At 36.2% G+C, this 15394-nt stretch overlaps 1 protein-coding gene across 2 annotated transcripts in view; it reads left to right on the plus strand.

Moving 5' to 3' along the window:
* LOC127968991 (protocadherin-15) overlaps positions 1 to 15394 on the plus strand; it is a 237780-nt gene that overhangs the window by 104900 nt on the left and 117486 nt on the right. For both annotated transcript variants that reach the window (XM_052570531.1, XM_052570532.1), the window contains exons 13-17: positions 2972 to 3121; positions 4225 to 4418; positions 6338 to 6470; positions 7564 to 7643; positions 13101 to 13194. In XM_052570531.1, coding sequence (XP_052426491.1) covers positions 2972 to 3121; positions 4225 to 4418; positions 6338 to 6470; positions 7564 to 7643; positions 13101 to 13194 — 651 coding nt within the window. The remainder of the gene's footprint in view (positions 1 to 2971; positions 3122 to 4224; positions 4419 to 6337; positions 6471 to 7563; positions 7644 to 13100; positions 13195 to 15394) is intronic.

Consider the following 15394-nt stretch of genomic DNA (forward strand, 5'->3'; position numbering starts at 1 on the left):
TATATACAATTTTACTTTTTACTTTCAAATTAGAATAAGAGATACAATGGGAGCGACTTTGTGTCCATCAGATTTAAGTACGTGAGTTTGCCCAAAGCTAATTGATCCAGTTTTTTTTTGTTTTTTTTTGCAATCTCTAACCAAAATTAAAGCAATCCATCGCCCCCACCCCCAACCGGCTTCCTGAAATAGGCCACAGTAGTTTGTTGTTGTTGTTTTGTCTCCTTCATTTGATTTTCAGCTGTGAAACAACAGCCTTGTGGACAAACAGATGAGTATAGAAAATTGCATAGGGAATGCATTGAATGTATGCCCTAGGATACACATAAAAACCAAAGCATAGTTTCATGCAGAAAAGTGCTGTGTGCCTGATTCTATAGGAGTGTGTTACGGTATGAGAACACTAAATTGTGGTGGGTACTGGGAATGAATGCTTATTGTCAGTCAGACGTGCGTCACGGTCGGCTCATGGGATCATGGGCTGCAGGACTTAACATTCACAGCACTGCACCTTACGCCCTCTGAGCACCGATTCATTCAGAAACTGAAACCAGCTGGTCCCGTCTAAGGGAACAGAGGAGTTGGGATCCCACTGGTGATGTTACTGTGCCATGTTAGGCTAGCGTGTCACATACAGTACAAACGGTTGCTTAGAGATGCCATTATGTTTTGCGACAAGATGAACTTTGTTTGCCAGAACAGTAGAATATCAAGTATCTCATTTGTCCTATCTTTATAGCCAATAAACATTGTTTTCACTTGATTTTTGAGATCCTACATCCTTGAGGAGCATTTAAACTATAACCATTATGAAAATTTACTGTGACCATAGTTTCTGCCAAAAAAAAAAAAAAAAAAACATGTGACTAGTTGGTATTGTTAACTACTGTCATAAAAATAATAACAAATTAAAAATAAACACATTGTTCATTGCAAAATGTGCAAAACCAACTGCTTCAATGCACATTTATTAGAATGCTGTCAAGTAGTTTTTCTGTCTCTCCACTATCTGTTACGACTGTGAAACCACAGCCCGAGTGAGTGTTGCCACTTTGCCGACAAAGTAATTTTGTGCATAGTCAAATTTAAAGGGGTCATAAAAAGAATATTATTTGGTGTAATGAAATGTGTTCAGTATTTATGCGAAGGTAAAAAAACAAACAAAAAAAACACAATTTTTCACATTTTTTACATTATTGTTTCTCCTCTATGCTCTGCCTTTCTGAAATGCATATATATATATATATATATATATATATATTTTTTTTTTTTTTTAAAGCTTATTGGTCTGAAAAGTAAGGTATGCTCTGATTGGCCAGCTGTCCTGTGCATTGTTATTGGCCGAATGCCTCAAACGTGTGAAGGAAATGTTACGTGAGACAAGAAAAAACAATAAAACCCATTACAGATGAGCCATTTGCTGCATCCAGTGGGGACATAAAAACAGATTATAATGACTTATACTGTGTTATTTGTGATCTGAGAAACGGCAAACAACAAACTCTATATCACACCAGCGGTTATCAATTCCAGTCCTTGCACCTCCCAGCTCTACATATTTTGTGTGTCTTTCTTTGTTAACACACCTGATTCAGATAATTAGCTCAATAGAAGTGAGCTCCGTGCATGAACTGTGTTTCCATTGACATGGTCCCTATTCAGTGTTCATTGCTACCTACTCCTGAACAGGGGATATCTTTTGAAGTTTACCTCACTTCGGAACATTCATTCACGGATTTGCGCTGCACAACATCTTCACACACGGAGTATGACATCATATATGACTCTGTAAATAAATACAACATTTAATTTCACGTCTCTTACACTTCAATGCACTTTGAATGGAACATATAAGTTAACTTCGACATGGAATCGTGGCGGAATATCCTGTGATGTCCACTTCGCAGTGCACTTACGTTCAAATAGAACAAATGTCTGAAGCAATAAGAGAAACATACAAAATGTGCAGAACTGGAATTGAGAACCGCTGTTCTACTCTGCTCAAAACGCGTGTTTGAATCATCAGTGGCAAATCCTTTATGTATATGCACTTACAGACTGTGAGTCAGAAGTGCCAACAATGTAGTCTTCTCTCCCAGGATCAGCAAACATTCCTCCATTAAATGCTTTGCACACATCTAAATATTTGGGTTTAACTGTTCTGGAACAGTGATGTTAACCACCGTTTTCTAGTTGTGTCCTCTTTCGGTAGGCCAAACATAGTTTCGCTTCCACAATGAAACACACAGCATCTCCACAACATGGGCGCAGCAGCCAAAGTTACACCTTTCATGGAAGCTTTTCGTTCAAATATTTCCTCCACTTCGCGTCGGGGTCCTGATCACCCTGTTGGGGTTTATTCTGCGAGAAAAACCAGCTGGATGTACATTAACCCTTACTTATTACCTTTATATCTGCACTGCCAGCAAAAAAAAAAAAAAAAAAAATCATCATATCCAACCATCAGTTATTAACATGTTTTCATTGGTGTTGTCTTTTATTCATGCTATTTGACTTGACTACCTCCTCCTGTGCTCAAGCTTCAGCTATTTTATTCCATGTGGAGGTTGACAGAAACACTTCGCCCTTCTCACAGTGCAGTCCACAACCTCTCTGTGATATCCCATTAGTCTAGCTGACAGCTATTGAAGCAGTTGGGAGTACAGCCAATGGACTGTTCTCTCCACGCAAGAGCATTAATTCGAATAATTTGGCTAGGCTTCTGCTATCACAATAAGCAAAGGGAAAATGCACAAGGCTATCTGCCTTTTATATCACAGTATATTTTTGCCGATAGGTAGTTAGCAATTTTCTCATTTTGCTCCTCTAAAATGGCTGACTTGCAGTGATTTATATGTGCACAATATGTAATTTTAAAATTAAGAACCAAATGTGGTTCTTCTCACGATGCTTAGTGTGTTTCTCTGCCTCACACTGTTTTGATATTAACAGTTTCATTACTTCTTTGTAGATGACTGCCTCGGATGGAGTTCAGGAGAGCTCTCCAGTCACTGTTGAGATCACTGTGATTGACACCAATGACAACACACCTACCTTCCCCAACGTCTCCTACAGTGTGGATGTCTACACAGATATGCAGCCTGGAGACACAGTCTTAAAGGTAATCAATAAGATACTCTTCCACTGCAGTAAAATCATCTCTTTATCAGCAATTTGTCTGGGGGTCCAGGAAAGTCATCAAAGCATCCTTAAAAAAAAAAAAAAAAATCAAGAATTTACTTAAAGCCTTATTGTCTGACAATATATTTTAATATTTGTTTTTTTTTTTTACATTAAATAGTAGAAAATACTATCTAAAAAAAGAAACGATGGATATTGTTTCCGAAATTATGTATGTTATACAATTTCACTTCTCAAATACATTGACCTTGTTTTAGAAATGTTTAGATGTCTTTTCTGTAAAACAAGGCAAAATCGTTTTTGCAGAGCTTTTCACCCTTAATCCACTCATTTGAATTAATAGCTGTAGTTCCCACATTCACGAGGGGCTTATTGCTGCAATAATTGCCCAGATCTCTGTTTAATCTTTGTCTTAATGGGAATTTTCTTTGGAAATGTGTGCATAACTGATTCCTTTGCAATCAGAACATGAACAGAGCGCAGATTTGCTCTGACATGCTGAAAGATTGACCCCAGAAATCAAAATTAAAAAGTGCAAGTTGCATCTTGTAAAAGGTTAACTGCTCCATTGTATGCTGGTAGTGGTAACTTCATAAAGTTTCTGAAATAAGTCCTTTTCTCCCTGTCTGTAGAATTAGCGAGTAAGAAAGAGCTGCACTACAGCATGTTATAAACAGTATGTTATAAATTGTTATTAAAATATAAATGTAATTACATTTTAATAATAATAATAATAATAATAATAATAATAATAATAATAATAATAATAAGTATTATTATTATTATTATTATTATTATTATTATTATTATTATTATTATTATTATTATATAATTTTACTACATATTATATTATATTTTATTAACAATAATAGTCTTTATTGATTAATTACCAATAACTCCATGTAGCCAGTTGCTGTATGTGCTGAAATCTTTTAAGTGAATCTGGCAAACATGACCTGGACATGTACTTGGCAGGTTTCATGATTCGGCCTGGTCCAAAGAGGATGCTTGGACAGTGATAAACGTGAATAAGCACCTTTGCAGGTCCTCTCGGAAGTAACGACTCCAATTAATTTTTTTTAGCTGACAGCAGTGGACGCTGATGAGGGTCCCAACGGGTTGGTGAGCTACAAAATCTTGGCAGGGGATCAGGGACACTTCACCATCAGTGACTACACAGGAATGATCACCGTACTGCCTGGGGTCAACCTGACCGTGGGCCGCTCCTACGCCCTCACCGTTAGGGCCTCTGACAATGGCCCTGCGTCCCAGAGAAGGTAAATCAGCTGAAAACCCAATGAGGGTTGAAAAAGAGAGCGCCTCTCACTCTCTAACAGAAGAGTCAACCTCGCATTCCCAGTTTTAGATCGATACAATGCCACATGGTGACAGATTTGCTTCGGAAATATCCCCAAGAACACTCTGCCAATATTGGCCCCGGCTCTTGTCCAGCTGACACTTGAAAGAGCGGAAATGAAGGGCTTTTCACTCTAATTGCCGCTACCTCCCCTCCTGTCCAATTCATAGCAGCCGCTGCCCTTTGTAATTCAATGCCGACTGCCGAATCAATACAGAGGAATGAAGCAGAAAAAGAACGGGGGTAAGCGAAGTTCAGGAAATGCATTGTTTCACTTTGCTGTTCGGGAACAAGTTTAAAACCTTCTTATATTCACAACAAATCAAGCTAATTTTGTAGGTACTTCTCCACAGCACGATACTAGGTTGAAACTGTATATCCAGTTTATCGAGGTAGATTTAGGTTTATGGTTAAAGCCAAAGGCAGCAGGTGTGCTATTATATGTGTTGGACAGATGGCGGTTGAGCTTGTGAGAACCGGATAGTTATTTTCATCTCGTGTTTTTCTCTTTTAAAGTTTTATGAGAATGCTGGCATCAAATTCATCATACTGGAACAATTCCAAAGTGAAAATACTCCCCGATCTAATTTGCTTCAGCCACGCCGATGAGTGCCTTGATACAATGTGTCATAAAACAATGACAGCACCAGGTTGGGTTTTCACTAAACATTCAGAAAACAGCCTGGAATTGGACCGCTATTGTTAGCTAGGCTTACAGAAAAGTGTTCGGATCTTTGGAGGAAGCTTCATGGTGATTTTCTTTGTCAAAAGAAAATCCATATCAGAGTCCATACAAAAATGCTGCTTGTGCTCAATCAACAGTATCCGATTGCATCTCATGATTACAGTAAATAAGTTTGATTCATCTTTCAGTTTATAAAACTGAAACCAAGTGAAAGTGTGTTTTTAAGTAAAAAAAAACTTATGTAATGCGTCTATAACCAGGTAACAAATTCAGGGTATGAATCCACTGCATTGTTTTGAAATGTTTTCTTGTTGTGATTGTAACATTATTTAAAAGTTACAAGAACATTTTTTACACTTTTCTACCGTTCTGTATTTTCACTCAAAATATAACATTATATAAACATATCATTTTTAAGTATAACAAGAAGACTACATATCCATTTTTGTGTGTGTGTGTGATTATAATGTTTTTTAAAGGTTACAAAAAACACCCAAATTTTATAAAAATGTTAACGTATATTTTTATTATACTTGTTAATGTTGTGATTATAACGTTATTTAAAGGTTACAAAGATGTTTCCTAGAACGTTTAAGTACAAATAACAACATCAAGGACATTCCGAGAATGTTTTTCTAGGAATGTTTTAAAATAAATAAATATAATTTATTTTAAAATAAATAAAATAGTAATAAATAAACAACATTCTTTAAACATTACTTTAAAAAAAGTTAATGGATTAAAATGTATATAATATTCCCTATATATATATATCATTTTTATTTTTTATTTTTTTTATTATTATTATTATACAGCATGCTGCCTTGTATTTAAACAATGCTTCTTACAAGGCAATTCTCTATTTCTATATCTATAAATTTCTCTATTTTCTGAAATTGCCTTTGTGTCATGAGTGCCTGTGGTGCCTTACTGTGTTGCCTATTTAGTCAGATCACTTGATTTTGGAACAGAGCCATAGCATTTTAGGAAATTATATGTTGAAACGTGTTGTGCATTCTGATCATTTTGTGGCTGGTGTGGCATAGTTAGTTGCTTGAGGGGATACATTAGCTATCATGTCGTATCCTTGACTGAGACATTTAACACATTTGTCTAATAAAGTAATATAAATCATGTTCCTTTTGTTCCTTTAGAAGTTCCATCACTACAGTGTATATTGAAGTACTGCCCCCCAACAACCAGAGTCCTCCCCGTTTCCCTCAGCTCGTATACAGCCTGGAGGTCAGTGAGGCCATGAGGACTGGAGCCACACTGCTCAACATACAGGTGACTTACCCATCAGCTCCAGATGAACTACTCTAATCACGTTATTATCGTTCAACAAAAATGTGCTGAATATTATTAATCATTAATTAATGTCATAATTATAAATGTATACACAATGTAAGAAGTTTGGAATAATTAAGATAATAGCTGATTATTAGATGATTATTAATTACTGATTATTATTATTTTTTGTAAACAAACAAACAAACAAACAAACAAACACATAATACTGTGAAATATTATTACACTTTAGAGAAAGTATTATTATTATTGTAATTGTTTGTATTATTTGAATATATTTTAAGATTTATTCCTGAAATGCAAAGTTGAATTTTCTGCATCATTACTCCAGTCTTCAGTGTCACGTGATCCTTCAGAATAGAATGATCTAATGATTGGTGATTTTGTGCTCACATATTTTTTAATTATCATTGGTGCTTAATTAAACATAAGGTTTTTGTTATTGTAAAAAAAAAAAAAAAAAAAAAAAAAAAAAATTGAAATCTTTTGCAACATTGTAAATTATTTTACTGTCACTTATGGTCAGTTCAATATATATATATAATTTATTTTAATAATATTAATATTACTGATTTCCAGAAAAGAAAAAAAAAGAAAAGAAAAAAAATATTTCTGAAGAACCATTTGACACTGAAGACTAATGTGTGCTGAAAATGTAGCTTTGCATCACAAGAAAATATATATAAATATTTTTATATTTAAATACAGTTATTTAACATTTTAATAAGATTTCCCAGTCTTACTGTTTTACTGTATTTTTGATCAAATAAATGCAGCCTTGGTGAGCATAAGGATATATTTTAATAACATTAAAAACTGTTGATTATTTAAGATCCAAAACTTGTGACCTGTACATTTATAAAAAAATATATTAACATACACTTTTTTTACCAAAACATTAATGCTGCATTTAAATAAATAAATACCACTAGAATATACAGTATATAATATAACCAAATATGTGAGCTGCCCAAAAACAATATATTTTTGTGTTTCCTGATTGCAAAGTTTGGAGGCTTTCTCATCATAATTGAATCAGTGTAACACAGAAAATGCTTTCTGTCATTTGCAGGCAACCGACCGTGAAAGAGATCCCATTACATATACCATCCTGAGAGGAGATCCAAACAACGTCTTTGAAGTCTCCCAAACGTAAGCTTACTTTGAAACGCCAGAAAAAGACTGCTTTGCCAAAATCCATTGTTTTGGGGGTTTGAATAAACAGGGAAGATATTTTAATTGTGATTCAGACCCAGACACACTCACACAATGCTTTGCATTCACTGAAAAATACAGAGAAACAAAAGCGTGAAATATTTGTGTGTTGGAGTCAGCCACGTCCTGACATGCACTGGATGCAAATTACATTAAGACACAAACATGATACATAATTAATAAGGACTGATGAAAATCTTAAGTCCTCCATTTCAAAAAGCAACTTGAGACATTTCAGTGTTTTTGCTTGCAGTGAAGGGACAAAATTCCCCAAAAGTTTTTTTTTAGCAAAACCTAAATTTGGTGGCTGATATCTCACACTTTCTTTCTTTAGTAATGCAGTTAGTAAAGCATGTTATACTCCGCAGTGTGCAGTGCACTGTAAAAAATAAGTGTAATTTTAACTGTAAAATTTTGTAAAAACGCTACGGAAAAAAACTGATAATAGGTTAACAGTAAGTTCCCGTACTATATACAGGGAAAAACTGTAAAAGATCTAACAAAGCATTTAATGTAAATTTACAGTAAAATTCTGTTAATTATACAGCTTTTAGAAGTAAAAAAAGAACAAATCAATGTATAATTTACAGTCTAAAACTGTAAACTGATATTCCCAGAATTCCCTGCGTGACACTCCACGTTTGAAAGTATTTTGTTTAAATAATCATGTTTTTAAATAGTTCTTGTTATCAGTTATGTACATTTGAGCTTTATGTTACATCTTCTGTTGCTTAATGAAAGTTTTTTGCATTATTTAAGTATCACGTGTGTTACCATGATGGTGTTTTGTGTTTCCATAAATGTGCACCTTCTATATGTTAATATATACTTCTGCTTGTGGTGAAGCTACTTGTGATGAGCTTTGATACTTCATGTGGCTTTCTCTTATACAGTACCATCTTTATTATTATGGTGGTTGTCAGTATTTTCAAGGTACAAAACAGATTTAATTTTGTGTGTTGTTGAATTTACTGGTTTATATTCACATTTTCTTGTTTGTAAATTACAGCTTTATATTGTAAAATTAACAGTTTTTGACGTAAATGTGTTTACAGTTTTCTGTATTTTTACAAAATTATTCTGGCAACCACAGCTGTCAAAAAGTTTTTGTAAAAACAACAAGAAATTTTTTACAGTGTGTACCAAAGGGCATTTTAATCATAGCCCGGAGTAAAGTTTCTGATCCTGTTCTCAAGTTAAGCAAGATATCACAACCAGGATACATTTCTAATGAACTGCTACTGTTCTTTCAATAAGCAGCAAATGAAGAACAAAACAAATATAGCTATTTTTGTAGAACTACCTGAGCTTATCGCTCACAGTTACAGTCTCTTGCTTTTCTCTCCTCCTTCACACAATGCCTTCTGCTCCCCGCGGAGTTTACGATAGAGCTGCCTGTTCGAGTGGATTGTGTAACTGTAGAGTCTGGAAAAGTCTGGCTGGAGGGTGAATATGGTGATATAAAGTATATGTTTAAAAAGCACTTTCATGGGGGCTGGAAGTGTGGGGTTATCCTTTCATAAAGTAAGCGAAATGGAATTTTAAAGTGGAATTATTCAGAAAAGTTCAAAATGACTGTTCAAAATGATTTTCAAGCAGAGGAGCTGTAAGAGTTTTAAATGGATTTTAGATATTCTTAACTTAAATTGGGCTAAAGTGCCAACTCACCTGCTTCATTTTGGAAATGGATATGTCTAATAACTTTTTACTATCATGAGGCATGATAGCTCAGGCCTTCAACCTCTGTGTCCTTTAGTTTAAGACACTTAATACCCGGTTGATTCAGTGATATGTTCATACAAGAAAATTAAATTAAATTAAATTAAATTTAATTAAATTTAATTTAATTTAATTTAATTTAATTTAATTTAATTTAATTTAATTTAATTTAATTTAATTTAATTTAATTTAATAAGCTTTGCTGATGGTGACTATTTATTTATTTATTTACCATTTTCTCACCATTTGAATTAATCAACATGTTTACTGCTGTGCGTTTGGAAATCAGAACTACTGTATGTTGTGATATATTCATTAAACAATCTACACTGAAACAGTACTCTCATTAAACTGTTCATGAGATGAATAGGATGACTGGAATGATCATAGATATTGTTAAAACTGAATCCACTCATTTCTAACAATGGGATTCCTCAGAAGGATCTACAAAGTTTAGGTGCTACACAAAGAACAAAATGCTTAGCATTTTCTACATTTCACTCATACTGTATCTAGTGTTCAATATGTCATATTTATTTTACTTCAGCATGACTGAAGAGAGCATATTCCTGAAATTGAATTCGTTTTGAACTTGATGTGCGGGGAATCATACATTTATGTGCATGTGGTTAAATCTATTATGTCTGATGTAAGATAGTAGCAAAATAAATTTCTATCTGTTATTAAAATTGTAATAGTAATATTAATAATAATTGATTAATGCCATGACCCCTTTAAAATGGGGGTCTTGTGACGATATGTTCCCTTTCAGTTATTTATAATCACCAGATATAAATGGCTTTTTCATAACCAGCCCGTCTGGTTTTGTTTATCTTTGCAGCTGCTGCTTATAATACCAATAATAAACTTGTGTATTCTCTGGTTATCATTACAATTGATGCTGTTCAGTAGGGGAGTCATTTAGGGTGTGAGTCTGCTCTTAGACATGTACAGACGATGCTTTGCAGTGAATGCTTTATGAATATACATGAGGTCCTTTGGAGCCTTGAAGATGCCGCTCTGAATTTGTTTATTTTATTTGGAGAACACATTACTGTCTGCAATGGTGTCCACCGATCTCACAGGTCCTCTGGGGGTTTTGTGGGACATATTGTGTCAGCACAGAATGATTGGCTGTTTCAAAACATGAAAGGGCCAATTCACTTAATAGTTGCGGCACTTTTGCATATGGTATATCAGCACTCCATTTTATTCATTAAATTCTCACTATCCATTTAAGAAGGCATTTAATGTGCTGAAATATTGGTATGCTGTATCGAAACCACATATTTTTTTTTCTTTTCTGCACAAATGACACCTTCAATAGAAGTACTTTGTTGCCACAAATCTCAATTAACATCAAATTACTGACCACAGAAAGTAAATTGATTTTTATTTTAAAGAGATATTTGTGTTCCTTTTTAATCGATCAGGAAAGCGGTTATTCTTCAAACGATGGAAAATAATAAAATTTTTTAATCAAGAATAACAAAAAACGAAGTGATTGGCATAAAAACATGCTGTAATCAGAGCTATTTAAGTACTCTTGTTTTTTTGTTTTTGCTTTTTTTTATAATTTTTTAGTTATGAAAATCTAAATTTAAAGTATAAAAGTTATAAAACTGCATGCCGACAGCATCTTGGTAATTTCCAATAAATCTAAATCGAATCGAATTTATAATTATCTTATACACTGTGCATCTTATCCACAATTCTTTAAAATGTATAAACAAGATAAGTTTGTTTCTTCATCAGAACAGGTTTGGAGAAATTTAGCATTACATTACTTGATCACCAAAGCATGCTCTGCAGTGAATGGGTGCCGTCAGAATGAGAGTCCAAACAGCTGAACAAAACATCACAATAGTCAACAAGTAATCCATCTGACTCTCCAAATCTGATTAGATAAACAAACAAACTCATCTTCATCTTCAATGGCCGAAGGGTGGGTGTATTTTCAGTAAATTTAATTTTGGGTGAATATTAATTGGTTACCCTTTATTTTATTGTCCTTGATGCAGTGTAATTATACATTTAAGTGCTAATATTAATATTAAGAGTAATATTAATTAACTACATGTACTTAATATATTGTTAGATTTAGGAATAGGGTTTGGATTACATGTACTTATGCATATTATTATAATAGTTATTATAGTAGTAAGTGCATGTAGCGTGCAACAAATACACCTTAAAATAAAATGTTACACGTTAATCGTAACATCTCACTCCAAAATTTACAAATTTTAGGCAATATTTCAAGTTGAATGGATTTTTTTTTTTCTGTAGTCAGTATTAATATATCTTCATACAAATATGGGTAGATTGCTTACAAATTGTAATCCTTTACTGATTCTAAATTACATGACACAAATTGTAATTAGTAACATAAGACATTATATTACCATAAAATTTTAGGTAATATAATCAGATTGCTTTTACTCTACATTTGACCTAGCTCTTTTCAAAAGATAATTAAATGGGATTATCTTGTACCATATTGATATAAAATACAAAGAGGAAGAAAATACATTTGCTTTGTTGTTATTCACAACATGAAGTGCATATAATATTACATTACCAGGGTTTCCAAAACTGGGGTTCATGAAGGAACTGCAAGAGGTTCGAAAAGCTAATAATTAAATCATAAAAAATGTAAAATTAAAATAAGATATTTTAAAATAACATCAATCGAACTAAAACACTGATTAAAAAAATGAAATATTTTATTTGCTTATAGCTAGTTTAGTGTTATTGTGTAAATTATATGTTATGTAATTGATAAAAAAGTAACTGTAGTCTGATTCTGACTATTTAAAATGTTATTAATCTAATTACAAACACTTAATTTGTAATATAATTATGTAATACAGATTACTTTCTACCCAGCTTTAACTGTATATGTTTTATCTCAGAAAAGTATGAATGTTAGTACACTGACACCAATATACAGTTTCCACATTTAGCTTTAATTTACAACAAAAATAAAACTGATATAATAGATACATTTATGTTTATAGATAAAATAGTTGGTATTGTTTGTGTATGTATCATATTTGTACACCAAAATTAACCCTGCCAGCAGACAACTTAAACTAGCAGAAATTAATCAAATATGTTCAAAAGAAAACTGGCCTCTGGCAAGAAAAAATCCCCCAACTTTCATGATGTGCAGTTTGGTGTATTTCTCATTCACTGCTGCACGAGTTCTTAGTTAAACTTGCATTACCATGGAAACAAATGTAAATATGTGACCAAATGCACTGTGTTCTAGAATTCATTTGAATGGGGCACAATGTTTTACTCATGGCTGCTGTTGCCTGACAACAATTAATTCAGTTCTAATCGTCCCCAGGCACACATAAAATGTCCTCAGCCTTTCACAGTGGCACAGTTCTTGCAAGAAATTAATATATTGCCTAGCTGTCTCATTCAGCAGCATATAATTCCATCCAGCCTATATTTGATGAACTAATTTCAGCCGAAAATGATTCATTTTGTCTGGATTTGGCTTTGGCCTGTTGTGCATATGACATTTTCCAGTTTTGTTTTCTCAGCACATGGTTTGAATTTTAACAACTTTTCCGTCTTTCATTTTGCTTGCCCTCTAAAGCCACCATATGGGTAAAACACTTAGAGCTGTGGGCAGGTTTTCAACATAATCTTTGCTTTCAGGTCTGGCCTGTTGTTGCTGGCGAAGTCGCTGGACAGAGAGATCACGGATCACTACACGCTAACGGTCACAGCCTCCGATGGCAAACCAGATGGGGTAAGTCTGAAGCCTGTCAATCCATCATGCCCAATTGAAGATGAAAACTTCTGAAGCTGCAATTCAAAAGATCATAATCGAATGTTCTGCTTAAACAGACATTGCATGTAGGCACAGTACAACATGGCAGGCAGAGTCTAGCAGAATCAATCATGTTGATGAGAGGTAGAAATGGTCATAAAGTGTGCTGAGAGTGTTGTATAGTCGCTATTGTCATCAAAGCGCTACTGGCTGTATAAATGTATTTTTAAAATTGCACATAAGCACAAATTAAAAAAACGTCTCTAGGTTACGTATGTAACCCTAGTTTCTCGAGGGAACGAGACGCTGCGTCATATGCGCTTTGGGGAACGCGCCCAGCGTGAGCGACTCTGAATATTGTGTGTAATCAGTCCAATGGAAGAGCGTGACGTCACAGGCAGGGTGACTTATGCGACCAGGAAGCTATAAAAGCACGTGCCGCTCAGCTGGCGTCAGCTTTGAGTACCAGCAAGCGCCGGCAGCTCTGCGCTTTCTGTGGACGTATGCATCCAGCGCTCGAACTGGACACATACAATTTAGCTTTGCTTGGTCGGGCTCCCGGAAGGGAGAAGGACAGAAGGCCTGCAGAACTACAGGTCGTGGTGTAACAGAGGGAACTTTGGGAACATATCCCACTCGAGGGTATATGAACGCTTTAGTCATGCCAGGTGCAAATTCAAGATAGGTGGGGGCCACAGAGAGGGCCTGAAGATCTCCTACTCTCCGCAGAGAGGTGATAGCCAACAGAAAGGAGGTGTTAAGTGTGAGATGTCTGTCTGAGATATCTTGAATAGGTTCAAATGGGGGTTTGCACATTGCCTCTAACACCACATCCAAGTCCCACGTGGGAATACGGGACCGTACTGGAGGTATCAGCCTCAGCGCACTGCGGAGGAAACGTGTGACTCTTCCCAGAGACTTGCCATCGAGAAGGGCGTGGTAAGTCGCAGTGGCCGCCACGTAAACCTTCAGCGTGGAGTGGGTCAAAGAGCCTAGCCTGTAGAAACTCCATAACTGTACCAACTGGGCAGTATGCTGGGTCTAACTGGCGGTCTCTGCACCATGAGGTGAAGAGTTTCCACCTCAGGGCATACAGTTTCCTCGTTGAGGGAGCTCTGGATTGGAGGAGGGTCTCAACAACCTCAGTTGAGAGACCAGCTGCTAACAGTTGTGCCCCCTCAGGGGCCACACCCACAGCTTCCACAACTCCGGGCGAGGGTGAATTATTGTACCCTGCGCCTGCGAGAGTAGGTCTGTCCTGATCGGTATCTCCCACGGAGAGTCGTCGAGGAGCGAGACTAGATCTGAGAACCATACTCGGCCTGGCCAGAACGGGGCTACTAATAATAGACGGACCCCGTCCCGGCGTACTCTCAGCAGAACTCCCAATAGGGGGAAAGGCGTACAGACGAAGTCTCAGCCAGGTCTGTACCATAGCGTCTAGTCCCAGAGGAGCTGGATGAACTAGAGAGAACCAAAGGGGACATTGTGATGTCTCTTGAGTTGCAAATAGGTCTACTTGAGCCCTGCTAAATACTCTCCATATCTGCTTCACCAGCTCTGGGTGAAGTCTCCATTCCCCGGGCCTCCGCCCCTGCATCGACAGTATGTCTGCTCCCATATTTTGTTTCCCAGGAATATATACTGCTCTTAATGAGAGGAGTTTGCCCTGGGACCACACCGGGATCTGGTGCGCCAGCTTGTACAAAGGGCGCGAATGCAGACCTCCCTGGTGGTTGATGTAAGAGACCACCGATGTGTTGTCGGTGCGCACCATAACATGGTGACCCCTTAGGTCTGGGAGGAAGTGCTTCACTGCAAGATAAACTGCTAGCATTTCTAGACAATTGATATGCCATGTTAGATGGCAACCGCTCCAGAGACCATGGGCAGGGTGGCCACTCATGACTGCATCCGGCCGGTGAGGGATGCATCCGTCGCTAGTATTACACGGCGACAAGGAGCTCCCAGCTCCGTGCCCTGATTCAAGAACCAAGGTTTCTTCCACATGTCTAATGCACGGATGCAGCGCCGCGTGACCTTGGTAGTGCGAGGTAGATTGCCCCTTGGGGAAAATCCCTTGGTCTTGAGCCACCACTGTAGGGGTCTCATGTACAGCAGGCCGAGAGGTATCACGTTGGACGCAGCTGCCATCAGACCCAACAATCTCTGATATTGT

Source organism: Carassius gibelio, chromosome B12 (genome assembly GCF_023724105.1).
Source record: "Carassius gibelio isolate Cgi1373 ecotype wild population from Czech Republic chromosome B12, carGib1.2-hapl.c, whole genome shotgun sequence".
Classification (NCBI taxonomy): domain Eukaryota; kingdom Metazoa; phylum Chordata; class Actinopteri; order Cypriniformes; family Cyprinidae; genus Carassius; species Carassius gibelio.